The sequence below is a fragment of the Camponotus floridanus genome, unplaced genomic scaffold, assembly GCF_003227725.1.
Source record: "Camponotus floridanus strain SB8 unplaced genomic scaffold, Cflo_v7.5 scaffold2, whole genome shotgun sequence".
Lineage (NCBI taxonomy): Eukaryota > Metazoa > Arthropoda > Insecta > Hymenoptera > Formicidae > Camponotus > Camponotus floridanus.
This window is the reverse complement of record NW_020229325.1, coordinates 6,430,353-6,453,453: the sequence shown is the minus strand read 5'-3', so window position 1 is coordinate 6,453,453 and position 23,101 is coordinate 6,430,353. Positions and strand designations below refer to the sequence as shown.

The 23,101-nt window shown below is 38.1% G+C and overlaps 5 protein-coding genes and 1 long non-coding RNA gene across 11 annotated transcripts in view; 4 read left to right on the top strand and 2 right to left on the bottom strand.

Annotated features, from left to right (window-relative positions):
• The window catches only part of LOC105257805 (Krueppel-like factor luna), a 51,966-nt gene extending 43,186 nt beyond the window's left edge, over positions 1 to 8,780 (top strand). For both annotated transcript variants that reach the window (XM_020029521.2, XM_025408066.1), the window contains exons 3-4: positions 67 to 126; positions 4,965 to 8,780. In XM_020029521.2, coding sequence (XP_019885080.2) covers positions 67 to 126; positions 4,965 to 5,158 — 254 coding nt within the window. In that variant the 3' untranslated portion in view covers positions 5,159 to 8,780. The remainder of the gene's footprint in view (positions 1 to 66; positions 127 to 4,964) is intronic.
• Positions 8,781 to 9,689: 909 nt separating this feature from the next.
• LOC112637726 lies at positions 9,690 to 10,675 on the top strand. Its single transcript, XR_003122678.1, has 3 exons — positions 9,690 to 9,771; positions 10,236 to 10,336; positions 10,502 to 10,675. It is a non-coding gene; the product is annotated as an uncharacterized LOC112637726 (long non-coding RNA).
• On the bottom strand, positions 9,766 to 12,964 carry LOC105257756 (tektin-B1). 3 transcript variants are annotated; one of them, XM_025407976.1, is made up of 7 exons: positions 12,586 to 12,964; positions 11,846 to 12,088; positions 11,425 to 11,685; positions 11,187 to 11,360; positions 10,888 to 11,110; positions 10,449 to 10,672; positions 10,174 to 10,369 (listed from the first exon to the last, which is right to left on the bottom strand). In XM_025407976.1, exons 2-7 carry the CDS (start codon positions 12,052 to 12,054, stop codon positions 10,174 to 10,176), a joined length of 1,287 nt encoding a protein of 428 aa, XP_025263761.1. In that variant the 5' UTR covers positions 12,055 to 12,088; positions 12,586 to 12,964. The 3 variants fall into 3 exon arrangements, with proteins under 3 accessions (XP_011266903.2, XP_025263761.1, XP_025263762.1); XM_025407977.1 differs by having other exon boundaries at positions 12,647 to 12,964; XM_011268601.3 differs by lacking the exon at positions 12,586 to 12,964 and having other exon boundaries at positions 9,766 to 10,369; positions 11,846 to 12,296.
• Positions 12,741 to 18,902, top strand: LOC105257757 (chromodomain-helicase-DNA-binding protein 1). 3 transcript variants are annotated; one of them, XM_011268604.3, is made up of 5 exons: positions 12,741 to 12,820; positions 14,207 to 14,883; positions 17,287 to 17,521; positions 17,610 to 17,931; positions 18,018 to 18,902. In XM_011268604.3, exons 2-5 carry the CDS (start codon positions 14,491 to 14,493, stop codon positions 18,043 to 18,045), a joined length of 978 nt encoding a protein of 325 aa, XP_011266906.1. In that variant the 5' UTR covers positions 12,741 to 12,820; positions 14,207 to 14,490; the 3' UTR covers positions 18,046 to 18,902. The 3 variants fall into 3 exon arrangements, with proteins under 3 accessions (XP_011266906.1, XP_011266907.1, XP_025263763.1); XM_011268605.2 differs by having other exon boundaries at positions 12,813 to 12,956; XM_025407978.1 differs by lacking the exon at positions 12,741 to 12,820 and having other exon boundaries at positions 13,873 to 14,883.
• LOC105257758 (60S ribosomal protein L38) lies at positions 18,890 to 20,983 on the bottom strand. The gene is made up of 6 exons (XM_011268606.3): positions 20,908 to 20,983; positions 19,985 to 20,068; positions 19,767 to 19,810; positions 19,360 to 19,420; positions 19,165 to 19,287; positions 18,890 to 18,962 (listed from the first exon to the last, which is right to left on the bottom strand). Exons 1-6 carry the CDS (start codon positions 20,966 to 20,968, stop codon positions 18,922 to 18,924), a joined length of 414 nt encoding a protein of 137 aa, XP_011266908.1. The 5' UTR covers positions 20,969 to 20,983; the 3' UTR covers positions 18,890 to 18,921.
• LOC105257755 (BAG family molecular chaperone regulator 2) lies at positions 20,793 to 22,959 on the top strand. Its single transcript, XM_011268600.3, has 3 exons — positions 20,793 to 21,359; positions 21,942 to 22,054; positions 22,136 to 22,959. Exons 1-3 carry the CDS (start codon positions 21,152 to 21,154, stop codon positions 22,370 to 22,372), a joined length of 558 nt encoding a protein of 185 aa, XP_011266902.1. The 5' UTR covers positions 20,793 to 21,151; the 3' UTR covers positions 22,373 to 22,959.
• Positions 22,960 to 23,101: the final 142 nt, after the last annotated feature.

The following is a 23,101-nucleotide window of genomic DNA, read 5'->3' as shown; positions in this document are numbered from 1 at the left end:
GAGTTTCTGATCTTGAGCAAACTCGAGTCATTTCGACCAACCTCACTCATTCGCTCCCTCTTTCAGGTTGTACAAAAGTCTACACGAAGAGCTCGCACCTAAAGGCTCATCAGCGGATACACACGGGTGAGTGAAAAACGTACCGTATCACGTACCGTATCACGTTGTTGCTAACACGGGCGCTAAAATTAAGGGGAGGGGCCTCGGTGTATTATCCGGCTAATTAGGTATGTAGCTCATTTAGACGTAGCGAGACGACACGAGGAGTATGAAAGCGCGAGGTCGAGAGCGCTCGGCGCTCGCGCGTGGGCAGGGCGCGGTCCCGAGCGTCTTTCTCTCTCCCTCCCTCCGTCCCTCTCCCCCTTTCTCTTCTCCTCTCTTTCTCTCCTCGCCTCCATCTCCACGCGGTGTCGCGCAAAGGCGCTTCTATCATATGTAAACGCGGTAAGGGAAGCGTACGAAGCTCTCGTGGTATGCGACTCTCCGCTTAGCTGCTAGAGCGAAGCTAGTCGGCCGACCCACATCCTATCCGCGTCCAAGCTCCGCCAACACACGAACGTCAAGCCGCGGCACCAACACCGCGCCGGTGTTTGCTACCTGGGCGAACACGACGTACACTAGGTTCCCACACGCACCGGGACGCGCGAGAGCGCGAGAGGGAGAGATGGAGACAGCTGGGGAGAGAGAGAGAGAGAAATGTGCTTCCCGCACACGTGCCTACGCGGCGGTCTCTCGCGGAATGCAAGCCGGAGGCATCTTAAGTGCGATGTACCACTTTCGAATTGATAGCTCGGCGGGTTTTTGCGGTAAACCCGTGTCATCGCCTCGAACGAGCCGATCGAACGAAACGGGCGGCACGTACGTCAAGATAAAAGAAATCGACTGGAAATTTAGAGCTACGTGTAATTCAAAAGTCAAATTTCAGACACAAGTTTTGTCATCTTGCTTTTTCGAAATTATTTCAACGTACTTGATACATTTTTTCTATTCAGGTTCTCTGAAAATGGATCTAGAAGAAAGAGATCGTTATCTAACAAAAGGTTCCATTGGATTCATATTTAGATTTTGATTACCATCGATTGACTCATTCTTGCCTCGACATCTTCAATTGAATATTTGAAGCGGAGGATCCAAGATCTCTCAATTAGACGACTAAATGAATTGCGGTCACTTTTCATCGCCTCGACTTGTACGCGTTCGCCGATCGGTTTCCTCGCCGGGAACCAATCGATTCGCGAGATTATGCGAGGATATTTCAATTTGTCGCGCGATCTTGAATACGAGCGTAGATACGTGGAGGCGCGCAGAAACGGGGAACGCTCCGACGTGAGGGAGAAGCCGAGGGGGGCACGTGGCCCTCGCGCGCGGCTCGATCGGACGACTCGTGAATGAACCCTCGCTTCGCCGCGTTGCTCTTGTGAATGCCCGTGCCACGAGCGTCGACTTTGTGTCATTAATTCATTTACGATTCCAATTATTATGCCATAAGAGATGTTAAAAAAATAATCAAGATATTTACTAAGTAATTAATTTAATAATTCATCGAAATAACGTAGACAAATTAATATTATTACATATATGTGCGTATGTAAAAGCATGTAAATATATATATTTATATTTTACTTAATACAATATGTATAATATATGTTAATATAAATAATATACATAATATATTAATGAATATATTATATATATTTAATTACATATTTATTACATATATATTTTAAATTTCATATAAAATTTTATATATGCATACATATATAAAATTCGATGACGAAAAAAAATATATTAAAAATTCATATATCTTGTATAACATAAAATTTATATAATCCATTTATATAATCGATTTTTCAAATTGATGGTAATTTTTGTCAGATGGTCGCTTGAAAAGTTTTTGAACGTTAAAATAATCGATTAATCGTTATCGTTAATCATCGAGAGACAGGTCTCACGAGAAAGCCCGCGGTGATGGAAGAAATCTGGAGCAAAGTACGGCTAGGAAGCGTATTTGGAAAGCAACTTGTCTCCGCGCGAAGCGGTCGCCGTCGGCTCTCGGGTGAAAGTGATCCAAAATTAACGGGGACGCCTGGAGGCCCCGTAGGTGTCGCCGGATCGGCTGATCGGCTCGCCAGACATCGCTCGCGTCAGACGCGTGGTAACGCAATATCACGATATTACGATACGACGAATGGAAGGATTCGAAAAAACGCTCATTCCCGCTGTAAAGATCGTACATTACTAACGTTCTCGGTATTTTCGGAGAAGAAAAAAAGAGAGAATCTCTTTTAAACAAAAGTCACTACAAGATGGAAAAAATCTTAGCACGTACACACTAATTGTAAGTGTGAACGTTGTCGGTAAATTTCAAATGTTATTCCACTCTATATCTCGTTTCGCTAAATTATATTCACTATACGTTATATAAATACAATATCACGTAGTTATATTACATACGTGCAATATTAAAAAATTATATAATTACGTTATTATTACATTATATTGTATTTATTTCACACATAACATTACATTACTGTAACGCTAATTCAGGGAAATTGCGCAAGGATAATCATCATTGGAGATCCAATTTAAGTTTCGAGAGAGATTCTAAAATACAATACGTAAATTATTTTCGTGGATGGAATATCCTTGTTCTCGTGAGAATAATTCGAATTCGCCTAAAACGCGTCGAAGTTCTCTCTCGGGATGAAATTTCGTTCCAAGGCGAGCCGTTCATTCTCCTCGCCGTTGAAGATTCGCGGGAGAGGAATTCTCACGTGAACGCACGCGATACCGTAAATGGCGGGCGTTCGTGTGTGGTGGTAGTACCGTTTCCTTGGGCTGTGCGTCGCGTGGCGCAGCGATGCTGCCAGGAACGCTGAATGCGACTCTCGGCGCAGGGCGGCTGCTGCGGCCGAGGACCGGTTAGGGTCGTCTCCGCGTACAGCGCGTGCGAGGGACAGGGGAGGGGGGGAGGGGAGGACGGGGAACGCAGGCTAGGAGGATGCGTGGGTGTATCTCGCAGCTATCGAGTTCTTTCTTCTCCTCCTCGCGTATGTACGCTCGCCCTCCCGCTCCCCCCCCCCCGCATCCCCCTCGATCCTTCGCCTCGATCGCCTCTACTCGCTCGCTTCTTGCGCGTCGCCTCGCGAGGAGACCTTTCGTCGCGATCGAATTTGCGAGCGAGGATAGAGACGGATAGGTGGAGTACTCCGATGATGGATGCAATTGTGCATTTCGAAAAGGTCAGTCATTTGGATCTTGAAGATTTCAAGAATCCTAAATACTACTCGGTAATTTGTCCCTCGAGTCGTACCTAAACTTTGCGAATTGTGGACTTAGTCACACGTTGATTGTAAGGAAAAATTGTCCGCCTTTGTAGAAGCTTATGTCGCAGGCTTGCAGATTGCGAATTTATTCCACTCTGGCCTAAACGTTCACGTTGCATCTTCGGTATCAATCGGATGAGCTCTCGATCCTATCGTAAAGATATAATACAATAAGCGAGGCGCGTTCTCTCGATAATCGGCCAAGCTAGGCGGAATGCGGGCATGTTGGCTCGCATTAGTAGATCGGCTGCATTCGGCCGTTCGCTCGCGGACCGGCCGCCGCGATTGCGCTAGAATACAGGTGAGCGTGTTGCGGCATGCAGGTACAGTTAAAGGTCACACCGTGCTGCATCTCTCGCAGCTGAGAGAGGCGCGCGCGCGCGCGCGAGACGGGGGTATCTCGTATACCGCATCCCGTAGCTCTATCTTCGCAAAGAGCAAACGCTTTGTTCTCTAATAGGTCGCCGGTCTCTCTCCAAACGGAATACTCGTTTCGCGCCCGGTCGATTCTCTCGATACGTCGGTGCGATGTATTATACTCTCTTTCGAGGAAAATCAACCCGGGAATCTGAATGCAAAGAAGATATTATATTAGATATTGTATCTTGATCTGTGTGAGAGAGAATTAGAAGAAGAGGTCACAGTGATATAAAGAAATTTCAAGACTGCTTACTCGTTTTTCAAGTTAGCTGTTTCGAGAAACGAATCATGTGTTGCCTCTTGATTTTTATATTCGTACACTGAGAAAAATCATTTGATTGTACCAACAAGATTTATATGATTGAAGGCATTTTAGTTAAATCAAATAAGAATTTCTTATCTTGTTATCATGATAAGACTCGATTTTTTATAACTAGAACGTTTAATAGATTTTACTATAAGGATTTGGTTAGTATTTTCTGGTTGGATCTATCAAATTTCTCGTTACATTAATTTCTTTGCTTGCTTCTTAACTTAACTCGTATTCAATATTTGCCATAAATGTATATAAAGAATTAATATTAACATTAAATCCAAAGTATATTTTTTTCTCTTACGAGCAATAGTGCCAGAAAGAGGACGCTAGTTCTCTGATTGTGGGTATTTGAGCTGCATTCTCTTCTTGCATCACTGTTTATCAGTTTAAAATTCTAACAAACTGAATTTAAAATAATTTATTCAATAATTTAGGTTGAATTTATCCAATAATCTTGTTGGAATTCAGAATAGTTATTATTATTATTTATTATTATTTATTATTTATTAATTAATTTAATATTTATTATTTATTATTTATTATTATTTATTATTTATTAATTAATTTAATATTTATTATTATTTATTATTAAACAGGCTTTTGAGATTAGATGGAAAAAATTTTAGACGACTTGGTGCTGGGGAATTTAGTAATTATTAACCAGAAAATGTGATAAATTTAACAGGAAGAAATTAATCAGATTCATGATCATTCCTACAAGAATTCTGGTTCGTCCATTTTCCAAGAGACATACTGGTTAAATCTGCGAGAATTCTAATTAACGCAATCAGATTTTTTTCTCAGTGTAGCTTACAAGAACAAATCGTATAATATATGATGCCAACTTAATAATACTTTTATATCAAACTCTGCTTTTATTCATGTCTTCTCGATTGTTTCAGGCGAGAAACCGTATCAGTGTCAATGGCCGGAGTGCGAGTGGCGATTCGCCAGGAGCGACGAATTGACGCGGCATTACCGCAAGCACACCGGGGCTAAGCCCTTTAAATGCGCGGTCTGCGAGCGCTCGTTCGCCAGAAGCGATCATCTCGCGCTGCACATGAAGCGGCACCTCCCGAAGCAGCACACCAAGTGAAGCGAAGGAGCGACAAAGAGGCGAGAGAAAGAGAAGGAGAGAGTCGTCTTCTTCGCTTCCCTCCTCCCTCGCTCCTCGGCTACCTGTGTTGGACGCGCTTTTTCGCCATTCGGGCTTTCGATTAGAATCCGTCAATCGAGCGATTCGTAGACGGAAATGCGTAGAAATTAGACGAGTGCAGGCTACTTTCCCAAGTATTATTCTCCAAACGGAACGACATATCCATGGCATCATGTCGCTGCAGAAATTGCACGTGGTTATTACGTCGTTATCGCGCGCGAATCTGTTTTTCTTTTCCTCATTCAAAGTCCCGATCTCGAAAGGTTGGTACGGAGCTCGGTGATTATTTTCGAGCCGATCCTTACGACCGTTAAATCACGTTCGTTTATGTGCAATCGAATTCCCATTCTCGCGATACGATTCCGGCTCCGGGTCCCAATCTCCGTCGGCGCCGATTCGCGATATGCAATGTATACGTGCACCGATCGACGGAGCATCGATCGGGTGCCGCTCGAAGCCGAGCTCCGAGTCCCGGCTCCGATCCACGCCTCGGTTTGCGTTCATTACTCTTCGGTTAACCGATTATGACGAAACACATCCTCGGTGTGGGTGGCGATCGCGAGGATGTATTTCGTCATAGCGCTGTATGCTCGCTCACGGACACGACCCGGGAGTGAGAGACGCCGGGATCTTACGTGTAACTGTAGCGTCGACGAACGAGCCCGGAGCCGAGCCGAGAGTCGAGTCGTGCGCGACTAGAAGAGCGAAGCTAGCGTTCTCGGAAAGTAAAAGTAAGTAAAAACAGCTCCTCGTCCCGGGAGAAACATCTCGCTCTTAAAAACGTCGAGACGTTATTTCGGATCCGCTCGTGACCGAGCGCGACGTTTGTGCAATTTTTTTCGATCGAATCGCTCAAGGACGCGAATCTGCGGTTACCCCTTTTTCGCTCTCTTTCCGCGCGGTATCGAGAATCGCATCCGTGGAAACTCTCGAAAAGCTCCTTTCAACAAAAATCAGGGAGAGAGAGAGAGAAGAGATATATTTACATTTGCAGATAACAATGTTCAAGTCGAATCGGGGACTCTGCTATCTTTATCCGCATATTTTTCGCGAGGTTGATTTCTCGCTCTAATCGAGGCAACGTATTCGACTCTTCTCCTCCTCGACCTGTCGCTTCGCGATCCCCTCGAGTCCTCGGCGAAATGATTTGCCGGATTAAAGCATCGCTATCTCGAAATTATCGCTATCTACAGGTTGACCGCGACTCGAGATACCCCGTTTGGCGCGTAAACGTTGGTTTACATTCGCGCTCGAGCTTAAGCCGAGGAAGCTTTAATCGCCTCATCGTCCCGCGTCATTTCGATAGTCGTCGCTAATGCGAAATTTGCCGCGACATATTTACCGAGCCTCCTCGAGGCAGGAACAGATAGATAGATAGTAGAAGAGCGAGTATCACGCCTCTCGTCGTTATCACGTTCGTATGCGAGAAGCGACACGATATCGTGTGATGCCTTATGTACAAATTCGCGTAGAATCTTGAAGAGATAAGACGATCGATGTACGTGTGCGTGCGTGAGTGCGTGTGTGCATCCGTAACGAGTGTTGCATCCGTGTGCTATATGCGAGTATGTGTATTTATATATACGTATTCTACACACACACGCGCGCGATAGAGTCTGTGTATGCGCTTGTGTATACGTGTAAAAAAAAAGGAAGGAAGAAAAGTGACGGAAAGAAGATACGCATCTGAGATAGCCATGTGTAGCTAGTGTGTAATATTATCTGTATATTACCGCGGAACGATGGGCCGGGAATAATTCGTTCTCACGCGTGCTCCAATCGGCCCGAGCCGATCCATCCATCCATCGCTCGTCATTCAAGGCGTAGACGCTTTCGCGCGAAAAACGCAAGGGACTTGTAACGGACCGACTTGTGGCGATAGCCAGGGACGTAGAGAATCCCACGTAAGGGTACAGTGAATTTTTTAAAAATCCATAGTTCTGAGAGTCTCTCAAAAAAAAAAAATTATCATGCTTCCTTGTTAAACATTCTTTCGACACTTGCCACTCGGTTGGAGACTGAAGAGTTATTTCGAAATCTTTATATAGTGTAGAATCTTGTTTCACCAATTCTTTCAATGTATCCTTTTCCAAAGAAGGTATCCTTTTGACCTACGCAAATGATACAATGATTTGAAAATGTATCGTCCATCCAACCATCGCTCGTCATTCAAGACGTAGACGCTTTCGCGCGAAAAACGCAAGGGATTTATAACGGACCGACTTGTGGCGATAGCCAGGGACGTAGAGAATCCCACGTAAGGGTATAGTGAATTTTTTAAAAATCGATAGTTCTGAGAGTCTCTCAAAAAAAAAAAATTATCATGCTTCCTTGTTAAACATTCTTTCGACACTTGCCACTCGGTTGGAGACTGAAGAGTTATTTCGAAATCTTTATACAGTGTAGAATCTTGTTTCACCAATTCTTTCAATGTATCCTTTTCCAAAGAAGGTATCCTTTTGACCTACGCAAATGATACAATGATTTGAAAATGTATCGTCGATTCGCTTATATATATATATATATAGCTTATATATATCCTATAACATATTATCCAGATTCTCGTTTAGATTCCCTTATAAGGAACGAGCCGATATTTTGATTTCGTTTTTTGCAACATTTTATTGCTAGAAACTCGGACTATTAATTTCAAGAAAGTTACCATCCGTCCCTGGCGCTGGGAAGACATCGCGTTAGATGAAAGGAGATGGACAAAAGGAGAGAAAGAAAGATGGGGAGAGAAAGGCGTCGGCGAAAAGCGATTTCGCGTATCTCGGACGTTCCGTTACGTTCCGATATACGAGCACGTCTCGTACCTCGGGAGCCCGCGCAGGAGGCCAAAAATTCTGTCCATAGTCGACGCTTTGTACACAACGCGCGGATCGTTGTAATAATAATGATCGATCGATCGGATCGGATCGTTGTGTAGTTACGTAGTCGAGCGTTAGACGGAAAAAGCGAAGTAACGTGTCTATTTATATCTCTGTCTATCCGCCTACCTATCTCGTCACCGCATCCTTCCGAATCGATTCCTTCGAATCGTCCTTCTCGTCCTCGTCGTCGTCGTCGTCGTCGTTTAGTCCTGTCCCGACACTTTCTTCCTGTTTTTTTCTCTTCTTTTTCAATTTTATTTCGCCGCCCGATTTACCTCGCCTCCTCTCCGTCTTTCGTTCCTCCTCTTCTCGTCCCCCCTCTCCTCCCTCTTATCCTGTCTTCGTTGATAGCGGTTCCTCCGCTTCTAGCTTGTATCCTCTACCCATTGTCGAGAGGGATCGACTTTCTACGCGGTTACTCTTATCTTATATATATATTATATATAAATGCGAAATATACCTCATTTTTGCAAATATGCAGTAATAGTGTCGACGAGCGCCGCTTTAAAGCGCATATCAAATTTGTACGCACCTCTTACTCTCGACTTTTTGCGGTCTGTCCATAATGTTTACGCTGTAATTTGTGTGTTGTGTAATTTAAATATACAATGATATATCTCTCTGTAATGATACGTATCATTCCGCATTGTTTTCGCTCGTAGGTCGATAAAATGAGACTATCTACGTCAGTCGTTGTGGCTTTGTACTTTTTCAGGTAAACCACTAATCTCCTCTATAATCCCATTATCCCACAATGTTCTTCATTTTATTTCACAAGCAGCATTCTTCACAAAGTAATTTGCACGAGTCATTAAAGAAAATGATAACAGTAAAACTTCAGATATTAATGGAGTCGCGCACCTTTTAAGAGTAAAAATTTAAGAAAAATTATATCGGACGTCAAATAGATAGATTCAAAAGACTAAACTCCGTTTCAAGGATGTTGGCGCCACCTTGTAGTTTTCCTTGTAGTTTGCACTTTAAAATAAATTTTTTCTCTTCCAGAGGGCAGCATCTTACGTTTATTTTCTTGCCATATTTTTAAGAGAACTCTAATATATCGACAGACGATAACTTTCATCGTATGATAACAGAGAGTTTGATTGCATTAATCGATAAAATAAATGTGTTCAGTGTATTTCACCAATCTCGATTTTGTGAATATTTTGTGAATTTTTTAAAAATATATTCTCTAAAAATTTTTTCAGAGATTGGCATATTTTCGAGGAAACGGTATACAAGGATATAATCTCCGAGCAAAGGATGCAAAGAATCGAAATCATCGATGAAATAAAATTTTATAAAAAACAGGTTAGATTACCTCAAGTGTTGAACGAGTTTTGGATGCTCATACGTTTTTAACTTATAAGCATTATTGCTAATTATTTCCTCTTTGCTTCATCGAAACAACTAAAGTCATAAATAATAATAATTATTATTTATGTCATAGTAACATCACATAAATATTCATTCTTGAATGCTTGTAGAATCAAAAAATAAAATAAGATTAGGAGCAATAAAGACATGTGAACATTTCAACTAAACTAAACTAAACTTATTTTATATTTATCAAATATTGAATGTTTCAGACTCTAAAAGATGTCTCTAAAAGAATTCAACAAAAAAAGATGTAAAGGAATTTCAATTTTATGATAAATGATGGATATGCTATGTGAAAAGGTAAGATTTCTACCATAAAAAATATACATCTTCTCCATATAAAACTTGTAAATGAAGATAAAGAAAAACATGTATATACTGCAAGCTGCTATTATATTTGCATTTGTTGATTGCTAGAGAAATGGAATATGCAGCTTATCGAGTGGCTGATTTTTTTAGCACAAATTATTCCCATCACGATCATTTACAACTATTTGAATTCAAGTTAATGGCTCTTTGTTTCAATATAACTTTAATCAAGTTTTCTTTTGTGTATTAATTTAAATATCTGTTTATAAAAATAAAAAACTGATAATGTTACAAAATCTAAAAATATTAGGCACAATAGAGCTAAAAGTAAATATATATTTTAACAAAGAAAGTGGCAGCGAAAGAAAGATAAAGTCAGATAAGATAGCCAAGTTAAGATTCCAGTGGAATTTCTTTCTCCATGTGCGTTAGCACAATATTGCGGTTTGTTTCAGGCAAACCTGATTTGTCTCCTATCTTTGTTGATCTTATGTCTAAGCACATAACATCAGTGTTTAGAGAGTGCTGTTTATCATCCAGATTTTTCTCGATACGTGTAAGTAAAGATTCCAGGCTATTGTAGCTTGCTCTGGAAAATAAATTTAATATCAAGCTTAAGAAAATGAATGAAGTGAATGATAATGATTGATTATGACACAAATATATACTTTGCACGTTCGATAATCTGAATCAAATCCTCCTTAGTCTGTTTCAATTGCAGAACTTCATTCTTCAAGCCAAATTCAACTTCATCCTTACAAAGCTCCGAGCCAGGTCGATAAGCGCGATTTTCTAATCGCGTTTCGACACATTTTACTACGCCTGTTTTACTCATTAACGCTCTTTCCAACTGTATTATCTCATTTCCCAACATTTCCATTTCCTTCTGCACCTATTTAGATTTAAAAAATTCAAATGAGATTAGATGTCTTCTTTTATATATCCAATATTTCTTCTATTATGTGATTATTATACATTTTTTAAATTTCTCTTTTATTTAGATTAAAGATTAATAACTTCATTAGCATAATATTATAAAATTAAATTTATAATCTATTTTTATTAAAATTAATCATAATCGAGATAAAAGATTCGAGGCACAGACACCTTGAGCTTCTGCCATTCCATCTCATTTCTAGCTTTTTGCGTTTGATAAATCCTCTTTCTCAGAGTGTAATCCGTCGCATCTTGTTGAGCTTTGATATCATTTCGCGCACATTCCTTCATTACGCGCATAGCTTCGCGAAAAGTGTAACCATCACTCAGCTCATTGTCGACTAACATTTTTAAGCGTTGACATCGGTCCGACCACATCTCATATGTAATGGAACTATACACGAAATAAAACAAAATAGATTACTAATTAGCTACTAATAATGATCATATATGAAAAAGCAATACATTACTCTGTTTTTTCGGTAATTGACGTTCTCGGCTTGTAGCTTATATTCGCGCAAATGTCATCCAATTCGAGATTTCCCTTGTCTATTCTAATAGTTTCACTTTTATCTTCTATATCCAAACTCAGCTTGAATTTAACGTCTTCCAAGTGATTCAACTTTTCCCACGCGGCCTGTGCCCTGCGATACATAAACAAAAATATAAAAAATTTTTTTTATCACGCATCATCAATTTGATGGTCACCTGTTGGTGAACGTTTCTTTAACATTTGCGATCGCGCAGAGTTCCTTCTTCAGCTCGACGTCAGTCTCGTCGTACGTAAGCTCGGTTCCTCTACGGCAATCCCTTATCGAGATGCACTCGTTGACAATTCGCAGAGGATAATCTATGTTTTCAATTTCCTTCTCCGTATCGGCCTTCTCGTCGCTCAGCAAACGTATCTCGATTAATAACTTTTGCAACAAGTCCTCCAGTGTGTCCTTCCATCTCGATAATTCTGTTACTCTATCAAAATAAAATATTATATAATATCGAAAATTAGATTTCTTTAAATATCGATTGAAATCGATTGTAATTTAAATATTTTTATTAAGACACTAGAATTAATTTTAAAACGTAAGGAAAATTGATAAAAATTTAATTATTTTTATAGTTTGTATCACACCTGTTCACCAATCGAGTATTATTTGTACAAGTGTCCCACTTTGTCGTGATGTTTCCCTCGGAACGAGTACTTTTGCCCGAATTCCGTAATTGACAGGCCTCGGCTCGTCTAATGTCCGCGCTTCGTCGCAGCTCCCATTGTTTGGCGTACCAATCCGGTAGGCCAATATGAGGTACAGGCTTCTCAAAAATACTCACAAATTTGGTCATGTTGATTCGTTTGGCAAGAGAAATGAGGATAAAGCTGATGACAAGCAGAGGAAGAAGTATTCCAAAACTGCGCTTGTAAGAAGTTTCGATCCTGACGTTGTCAGGACAACGAGACAAGGCAAGGCAAGCGAAATTGTATGCGTGATTAATCCTTGCTAAATCTCCTTGATTTTTCAAATGAATTTTTGAAATAATAACGATAAACTGGATCTTGGGAGTTGACATCTTGGATTAATATTTTCAATTTGAATTTTATTTAAATCTCGCAATTTTAATATTTTTAATGTCAATTAATTGTGTCGATTTAAAAATTTGACTTTGTTGAAAAAAATTTGAAAAAAAAAAATGATTAATTTTTTTTTTAATTTTCAAATTGTCTCTGAATTCTTAGAAAAATAAGACCTTTGTTAGGATTACTATTCTTCAATTGAATTAAATTGATAAACGAAAGGGGAGATGTTCCTTTGAAAATCCATAAATCATTTTAAGTCCTTCAAATTTTTTATGAATTTTTTTTGGAAGCTACATTACACATCATCTACGAGTTCAAGCGAAGAAGGAGAAGAGAAGACAATTTGTTTGATCGTGTTACCGCAACTGCGCAAAAATTCGCCCGACAAATTTGGGTGGGCGTCAATGAAACATTATCGATCGTTTAAATTATCGATGTCGTATTCAAACTACTCCATTGTTTCCGGTAATATTCATGGTCAATATGGCCGCTTCGTGCAGAGGCCAGTAACGGTGGAAGACATCGTCTTTAGAGGTACAGTAGAAATTTAGTGTCCGGCATCGACTACATTTTTTGACGAATTTCCATTCCGCGTCTTGCAATAAATTGTCAGCAGCTCTCGTTTCATTCATCGATTTATCGAGAGGAAAGGGTTGCTGGAGATTCCTGCGTGAGTATGCGAGAAAATACGTCGCAAAATAAGTGTGCTCGTTTTAACTACACTCATACTCGCGTTTTTACACTCGTGCACTTTCCGTGTTTAAAACGACGCGTATATATTCGGACGTTGGGTGGAAAAAGAGAAAAGGTACAGAGAATATAGCTAACTATAGCGACACGGAATCCAACTAAATATAAGGGATGGGGGAAAGTCAATCGATGGTCGGATCGAAAGGACAGCTGCTGAGAATTCACGAAAGAAAACCGGGGAGTAATTACTCCGAAATAGAGTCGAGAAGTATCGAAATGTGGAAATTGAAACAAGTGCATGGCGTTCGATGCCTTGTCGAGTATTTTCAATATTTGTTTTTTATATCGTTATTAATATCATTCGCTTGATTAATAGAAAAATTAATACACTTCGAAAAAAATACGGAAATTTTTATAAATAGATGAAAAGAAATTTATTTTCGATAAAACTTTAAATATCTAATTTTTCACACCACGAATCAATTCTCAATTTTTTATACAAAAATTCGAGCTTTTGGATTTAAATTATAAATTAATTATATTTATTATATATTGATCTCATATCTATTTTAATATTTTTTTGTTATATAAATTGAGATATTTTTTTATCTGTAAGATAAAAACATATGCCAAATGTATAAAAAAATATCTCAATTTACATAACAAAAAAATATTAAAATAGATATGAGATCAATATATAATAAATATTATCAATTTATAATAATTAATATAATTTATAATAATTAATTTAATGTATAATAATTTTTTATCTGTAAGATAAAATTTAGACTTTTGCAGAAACGTATGATAAGGTGATACAATAAAATACAACTATTAAAAATAAATATTGACTAAAAATAATTTCAGCGACGTAATATTGGCAATAATTTTTATAGAGGTTTTTATCGGACTCTTGATTGAAATCAAATTGATCGTTTTGGCCGAAACTGCCCTCGATCGGCGTCATCGGAGACGAGATCTCGCCATTGTCGGAATTTATTATTACCCGGTATAGCGTATGTTCGCGCATGCGCGCGGGACAGAGGAAAGCTCTCCTATTCGCTGAAGAATTTGTCCCTCCGCGTTTCTGATAACGCTATATTCCCCGGTATACTCTCTCCGATACAGCCGGGCGTGCGTGTGCGTGAAGAGCGCGTCTCGCGGCGCGTTACAAAAGCAAGAGTGCGCGTGTACTCTCGCCCGAGCGTAAACTCGGTTGAAACACTTCAGAAGGCGGCGGGAAGGTAACCAGTCGGCTGCACCGCGACGTGTGGAAGAGACATCGACGGAGAAAGGAGTGAGAGGGAAGAGGAAGGGAAAGACCCGCGCGAACGAGCGAGCGAAAGGGAGAGAGAGAGAGAAAGACAGAGAGAGTCGCCGTGTCCCGGGTTTACCGTGTTCGCAGTGTTCGCGGGTCGCGAACGAGAGGTCGACGAGGCCGTCAACGCGGAGATCGCGCGAGGAGGAGGCTCTGCACGGAGGGGCCGCCGCGTCGAAGATAGTGCGGAGGTATTATGCGTCGACTCAGCATGAAAAACAAGCGCAGAAAGTCCGAGAGCGCGAGCGACAGCGCGTCGGAGGAAAATGGCGGCGCGCGCGCATCCACTGACAACGCTGGCAACGGCGAGACGCAGGCCGGCAGGAACAACAACTTGCCCGCCACGCGTAAAAGCGCCTCCAAGAGACGCTCGCTGCGCGGCGCCCCGGTGCAAAAGTCGCCGGCGCACGCGGATGACAGCGTCGAGACGGACGATTCCGCGTTGGAGGAGAAGGAGCGGGAAAACGGCGAGAAGTCCACCCCTCAAAGGTCCTCGCAGTCACCCAACAAACGCAGACGGAAAGAGGATCAGAAGGCGTCCACGTCGGCCCGCGAGGATGACAAGTCCGGCGCCGAGGACGAGTACGAGGTATGCGATGCCCGCGTCGCGTCGTCGACGCCGGCCACGCGTCGATTGACTCCGCGGGCCCGGTCTCGTAGTAAACAACATTGTGTTCGATAAGTCGAATCTCGTCCCCGTGTATTATTTCCTTACATAACCCGTTCTCCAGATGTTGTTTAACTTTCGCGAGGTCTTTACTTCAAAGTCATTGGATGCGCGAATAAAACATGGCATCCAAAAATAACATCGAACGCGTCGTTCCTACGAGTAAACGATGCGATATGTGTAACAATATCAATCGTCATCGATATTTAAAATTGATATAAAAGTATCTTTCCAACATTGTATTGTTTTTATGTTTTTTTTTATCTTGTTTCATTGACGTGACGAGTACGGTAGATTGTGCACCGCTTTGGTTAGGGTTATTCCAACCGCGTATTTTATGCGATGACTTGAAAACTTGTAGATGTAGAACATTAACTTCGGACGGGATTTGGAGAAATTTTGATCGCCGATATGATAACAAACACTGATTTCGGTAATTTGGCTGCATTCAGCGGGCTCAACAGTTGGACAATATTACTAGATTTTCCGATGTCACTTAATTAGACGCTAACTGGCCGGATCTGAAAGTAGAAGTAAATTATGAATTGCCACTACGCGGCCATTGTATTTACATGAATGAATAATGCATTTTAATTTTTTATGCGTTTTTTATACAACGAAATTATACAAAATACCAAAATCAGTCCCAATTCTGTTATCATTCAACTTTCTCTCGTAAAAGGCTGCGTCTCAAGTTTCACATGTCTATGGTTCTTTTCCCCCCCCCCCCCACTCTCTTTTTTTCTACGCAGTAGACGTTGTTGCGCGGTATACACGCGGTTGGTAACAGGCGCGAAATTCGCTTTGCAATTATATAGGGTGTTTTAAAATTTCGTGACCAAAATATAGCAAACGAGTAATGTAGCAAAAAACTAAATAACTCTACTACACGATTTTTTTATTTTAAAATAATTTAAAAAAATAATTAAAAATAATTTTTCGAATGTAAGGGGGCCCTGGCACACAAAAATACGTAAACAGTAAAATGTAGTCAGTAAGGAAATCAACAAAAATACGTAAACAGTAAAATGTAGTCAGTAAGGAAATCGACCAATCGGAATTCTTACCGTTTCACTATGGCCGCCTTCCTGCTCAATCATGATTGGTCAATTTGCTTACTGACTATGTTCCACTGTTTTTTTGTGTGCCATGGCCTTTAACGAATTCCTCTGGGTCTGTTTTTAGCTGCACTGCTGCATTAGTACAATTAGTTGGAGTGAAAGAAAGTATGTTTGTCTCTTTCTAACTTATTGCACTAGTGCAGCAGTGCAGCTAAAACGAACAGACCCTCTAACTCCTCCCTAAACTTGATCTCTCTCCCCCACCACTTCACATTTACCCGCCACTTAATCTCGCATGCATAAAATGAAACTGACTGTACAATATGTTATATATACAGGACACTTAACATCAATCGAAATAGCTCAAGAATCGTTGTTTCTTTCGATATAATTCGATAAGAATTTTTTTTACATTCTATAAAAAGAGAAATGTGATTAGCTTACGCTTGATTGTAATGAACATTAGAATATTTATTAAAATAAATATCATTCAGAACGGTAGTAGAAGTACGCGCAATATTTATTTCTATTTATCTAAAAGCATTTTTGCGCAATAGCATACAATACAAATTTTCCTCTATTCTGAAATCGTTGACATCGAGTTTTCCTAGTCTTTGTTGAAACTTTGTTTTAACTGTACATGCGTAGAATAAAAATATTATGCTCTCGAGTCTTCACTCGCTTTTTCACGTAATCATAAATGTCAATATATTCATATAATTCAGAATAGAAAGATTTTATTTGAAAGAATGTACTCAAGCAGATTATTATTACTAATTTTGCATTTAATTCGTGACATTTTATCGCTGTTATATGTTATTATATTATACATATTAATTGTACGATAATGTATGTAAAATTTAATTATTTGACGCGTAAAAATGAAAGATTACGAATGATGAAAGTAAAATTATAAAAACATGATGAAGCATCATTAAAAATGATTACGCACGCAACTTTCATTCGCGCAATATTAAAACATAAGAGAGTAGAAAGGAAAAATTAAAAATAGAAAGTTTGATTGTGTTTAAAAAACAACTATTTTTAAAATAAAAAATTGTAGAGGCTCTTTTATCATTTTAGTTCTCTAAAAACTTTTTTGCTGTAATATCCCGATCCGAGATTTTTGAAACACTTTTTATATTTAAAGATAGTAGCTTGCTTATATTATAAAATTGCAGATACTGTAAATATATGTTTCATTCGTCTTTATTAAGAAAAGTCTAAAAAATATTAAATTAATATAAATATATTTATCTTTCAGGTGGAGAAACTCATCAATATTCGTATCGGTAAAGGCTCTCGACAATTTTTGGTACGATGGAAGGGTTATGGGGAATCCGCCGACACTTGGGAAAACGAAAAGGACTTGAATTGTCCCGAATTGATAGAAAAGTTTTTAGCTAAGGAGCAGGACACAAAATTGTCGAAAACTGGATCGACAAAAACAGACAAATCGAAAAAATCTAAAAGTTCTTCTAAAAAACAAACCGAAAATGGTATGTCGCTCTTGTTAATAATCGTTTCATTTTGAAATGTTTATTGTAAAAATAATATAAATCATTAGATATATAAATCATTTTTTAGACGAACGAGAAAACGATAAAGAAGATAAAGAAACTTTGAAGGAATTTGAGGTAGAAAAAATAATCGAGGTACGTTTTAAAAAGAATGGCACAAAAGAATTTTTAATCAGATGGAAAGGATTCAGTCCGGCTGATGATACATGGGAACCGGAGAAGAATTTGAATTGTTCGGAACTCATTGCCAAGTTTATGCAGAAAGTGGAAAAAGCCAAGACTCAGGATATGCGCGAACTCAGGGCAAATCGGGTGCATACCAAACGGTATACGTTATCGACATGCGATCATGGCAGGAGATTGTCAAAACGTAATAAAGATAAGCAAAGGTACATTTATTCCCCTCATTATATGTAAAATTATTTTTGCAAAAATTAATTGTTGCAGCTACAATAAATTGCGTTTTTTTTTGCAGGACAACTTATCACGAGTGCGATGAGTAAAAAACGTCGCGGTCCCAGTATCTGTATTTTATTCAAAGAATTTACTTTATATATATATATATATATATATATAGTCCGTAGTTTTACAAGAGAGAAAATTAAGAGCGTTTTGAGAGAATGGAACCAAAAGAAATATATCAAAACATGAATAATTTGCTATATATGATACTAGAGATTCACAGTGTCACATGATGTAAACATCCTCTCTTTACAGAGGTGAAGAATCGTATGAGTAAGACAGATGCATGTGGATTATCTGTATACGCGATTATGTACTGATGCTGCTATGTACACTTTTTTCAGAAATGCTTATTATGTATGAATTGCACATAGAACTGAGAAACGAAAGCAACAATCTCTCATTTTAATATTGTAATATTTTTGCAAAATAAGCAGACAAATTTTCCTATATATAGAAACAATAATGCGTTTAAATAATGTTATTATGTATCACATTTCTCAACGATTGCATTATAATTTTGAGAAATCTTCAATTATTGTTTCAAAAAATTAATTTTTGTAATAAGTGTGTATTACAATAAGATATTACAAAAGAAGCATGTAAGAAAAAAAGGCAATATTATATTGTGAATAATTTTAACTACATAAAATACAATTGGCAACTTTATTGAATTTGTCATATATGCGGAGACATGTTTGCGAATCTGAGGTAAAAGTGAATTGTGCTCGATTGGGCGTTTAAGTCTTTTCCTCTTATAATTGAATATGTTTCAAATTTTAACAAAATGTAATTGTAAACGTTTCAACACGATATATTTTTCAAAGATATTTGAAACTATTGAGAAAGGGGGAATAATAGCTATAAGAAAATTAAAGAAAATGCTAGTGTTTAAGAAGATAGTTTAATTATTCATTTTATACACGTTCGCTCCTCTTTACTTCCTTTACTTGTAAGCCTAAAAATATTTAAATTATATTATAATGACTGTAACTTGAGAGAAAAATTTCAATTATTATTTACACTTTTATAAATATATATATACAACGTTAAAAGCATATGAAGAAAGAAATATTGAAAGATACTATTATATCGTAAACATAATTTTTAGTTATAAAATATCGGCAATCTTATAGAATATAAATTCTTATATATTATACCTGGTGGTAAGGATTGCTTTAACTTTTCAGCTTTCTCTTTATCAGTAATGACAAGAGTATATAGAAATCTCGAGCAACGAACTTTAAATTTGACATTATCAGCATTCTTCTTAATTTTCACGGCTGAAGAAGAGAAATGGCGAATCAATTATATTATGCAAGAAAAAATATATATGAATTGATAGATATACTTACATTTTGCGTCTTTCCTCCTGGCTTTCAGAAGAAAGTCCTTGATTTCTTTGATTTCTCGCGGCTAGAAATGAAAAGAAAGATTATTCACTCAATTTTTCATTCGGTTACTTGATTAAAGTCCATGCTGGACTATACATTAGAAATTAAAATTTAAAAACAATTAAGGCAATGAAAGGACGATGATTTTAATTCTTCTTGTTTATATTAAAAATTCTAATCTTTAATCCCCAATACTCCTCAATAATTTACACGAATGTAACAATCAAAAAAATTTGTTTTTGAGGTTATCTTGTCACGAATATAAATATTTCAATCAATTACAAAAGGTGCAAATATTTTTATACATGTCCACAAAGAGGAACGCAAAACGCAGTCGTGTAAAACTGTAAACATATTTATTTACTCACCATATTCGGTTTATAAGTCTGTAATGTAACTCGACAAACTTCGTCTGAAACAAAATGAAAACTATAAGAAACATGTGATGAAACGTAAAATGATTCGGACGTATAAAATAGCGTCAACTCTCGAACGAACGCGAAATAACGTTTCGATGAAACGATAAACGATGACGAGCGAATAAAACGGATACAAAATACACTTTATAAGAATACTCGATGCTCACCCTGAGACACGTTCAGCGGAAGGAGAAGGACGACGCTACAACTACGATCAGTCGGTGTCCCTGGCAAATCGGTCAAATGAGCGACTAAATTCAAGCAAAAATGGACGGCGGAATTTAATTCAAAAATTCAAGAAGCAATTTTGACAATAATCATAAATAGAAATATTAAAATGAAATATCGTTGAAATTAAAATTTATAATTTTGAGTAGTTGTTCGATCGGTAAGTTAGATCTTTCACGCGTGTAAATAATCCTTTTACCATCTAAAACGTTTATCATCGAATTTCAAAGAGAAATTTTCGTCTCTGTTCATCTATTTTCCAAAGGTAGGAAAATTTAGAACGAGCATATATTCTTATAAAAAAAATATTCACGTTGTACATACATGAAACGTGTAAAAAAATTAATATTATCGATTCTCTTTCGATTTCAATCTTCTACGAATAGAAGAGTGCAAACGCGGAATAAACGCGCGAAACACCCTTTTAGGTATCTAGAAGGGTGTTTCGCGCGTTTATTCCGCGTTTGTACTTTTTGCACTTTGAATAAAACAAATTATACGGATATTCGGGTCTCGCGAGAGACAAAGAAACGTCAAACGGATACAAACGCAACGATTAAATCCTGCTTCCCGGATGTGAATCAATTCGATTATCTACGCGTGTGACATTTTATACATATACATATACATATCCATATACATACATACATATATATATATATATATATATATATATATATATATATATATATATATTTATCGTTCGAGGAAGATTGCCGGCTAATATCTAGTTATATTCTATCGATATCGCGCGTAATTGGTCGCTCGTTATTGCTGGACGTTAATGCTCGTCAACGGTGTCAACTTTGATTAGTGACATTCGGAAGCAGGAGTCAACGCGAGGTCGCGATATTTCACTTACGGAATTCCTCGCACTTGGCGAGGACGCGGTATATATCGGGCGTGCGTGTGGCGCGACGCATAACCAGCTCGACTCTCGACGCGGCGAATCTTGACGCGGATCAGATCGCGTGAGCGACTTGGCGAGAGAGACGTATGCGCGCGCGCGCGCGGCTCCGCATCGACGTCGTCGTTCAAGATCCGATTAGAGATCGCGAATCCTTCCTGGAGACCTAGAGACGGCGATAAACGGCAAGACGTACGGGATGGAGAGCGAACAGCAGGAGCAGGAACAACGACCGCACGGCAACGAGCCGAAGCCGAAGGACAGGTTAGTCGGTCTGTTGGACCAGATCGAGATGCACGTAGAGCAATTGCGGAAGGATGCCGCGAGGCTCGAGGAGGAGAAGGATACCTTACTGACGACCTTGGACACGCTTAGGAACAACGACATACTCATCGCCCTCGAGGAGCGTGAGTGTTTCGTTTCTCGTTTCTGTCAATCGTATTCCCGATGGAAGACTCCAGAAAGGGAACGTCGTTCTAGAATGTAACGGAAAAATCGGGAGATATATATGTATTTTTTATCTGCGTAATGTTTCTCGGAATAATGATAGAATGATGGTGATATTTGTTGTTTTCACATAAAAATATGTCGCATTCTCGATACTCGGTTTCTCGGATTTCAAAATCGATTCGAATTCTTCCATTTCTACGCAAACATAATTTAAATACAACGAATAGTGGACAGTGTATAATAATAATGTACTAGAATGTTAATGTAAAAATTTGATTTTGATGAATAATATACACGTGTATGTTTAATAATTAATTATAATATTTATAAACTTAGTATACAATTATTTTCTTAAAATAATACATTTAAAGAGACATTAAAATAATAAAATTAATGTACATGCCGATTATTGCGTTTTTAAACAGTAATAAATATGCTATATTATTGTGTTAATTTTTCAAATATTTCAACATTATATTCAAACTAAAAACTGATAATTCTGTTTGTAATAATATTAATGATATTTATTTTTCATACAGCCGACAGGGATGATGTTTTGAGGTATGCAGAAAGATTGTCCATGCGATGTTCAACCGTAGATGTATTAGTTACAGTCCAACGTGATCATGTGCAACGGGACGCACTTCATCAGGTATGTGAAATACTTGGCAATCGTATTGTATAAAAGTATAATTTTGTAACGAGTGTTTAAATGTCATTTTATTTGGTTTAGGTCAATGGTTTGATCGATAGTTTAATTATAAACTTGCGCCACGATCCAGGCAGCACTCGACAAAGATGCGCAGAATTTATGAATGCGTGCTCCTCCCATGGTTTTGGGCATTCGGATAAAAACTTTGAAACTGCTATTCTCGGATGTACATTGGATGATCAGAAACGAATCAAGAAGAGATTGCAAGGGTTACTTGACTATATCGACAAGATGCATATCTTGGAAATGACACAGTGAAATCGAGAGATTATTCGGCAGATAAGTCTGTCTCAATTCTTCATACAGATTTTGAATCAGAGTTTTGGCATTATCGCGATCATAGCGATATTAGGGAACACTTGGGAGAAATTATGCATTGTTCTCTGTGCTACTAAATTTTCCATTTTCTTTCGCGGGTAAATTAGACCGCATAGAATATTTGGCTGTGTAGAATATGTAGCAAACAACTTTAGCTTTATAGTGATGTGACATTGATTCCTGATAATTTCTTACACAACATTTCCAAACTTATTTTTTAAGATACTTAGTATTTCAGCATTTTTTAGAGAAAAAGGAATACCTTTGCTCGCGAAAGAAAACGCCGATCAACAGTTTTCAGACCTAATATATGTAACGTTTTGAAATAAAGAGAAATTTCTAAAAAGATGTGTATACAAATGTAAATGTAGAATCTTAAATGTTACATCAATGTTAAAAATGAAATGGGCCTCTCTTTACAATCTTATTTTGTAGGATTGTATATTTGCTATGTAAAGCATCAATTATCGTAAGAAATACCAGTTTCTAAGAACAATTAACTCATGTTATCGTCAAAGATAAATTTTTCTTTTTTATTAATTCCTTATATTCATTTGATGTTTATATCAAAATTTTTAAATATCTTTTATCTTCTTTTGTTTCTTCTTATCCTACAGATATTTCTTCTTTTCATAAATTTCACAGACGCGCTTATTAAAGATTTTGTTA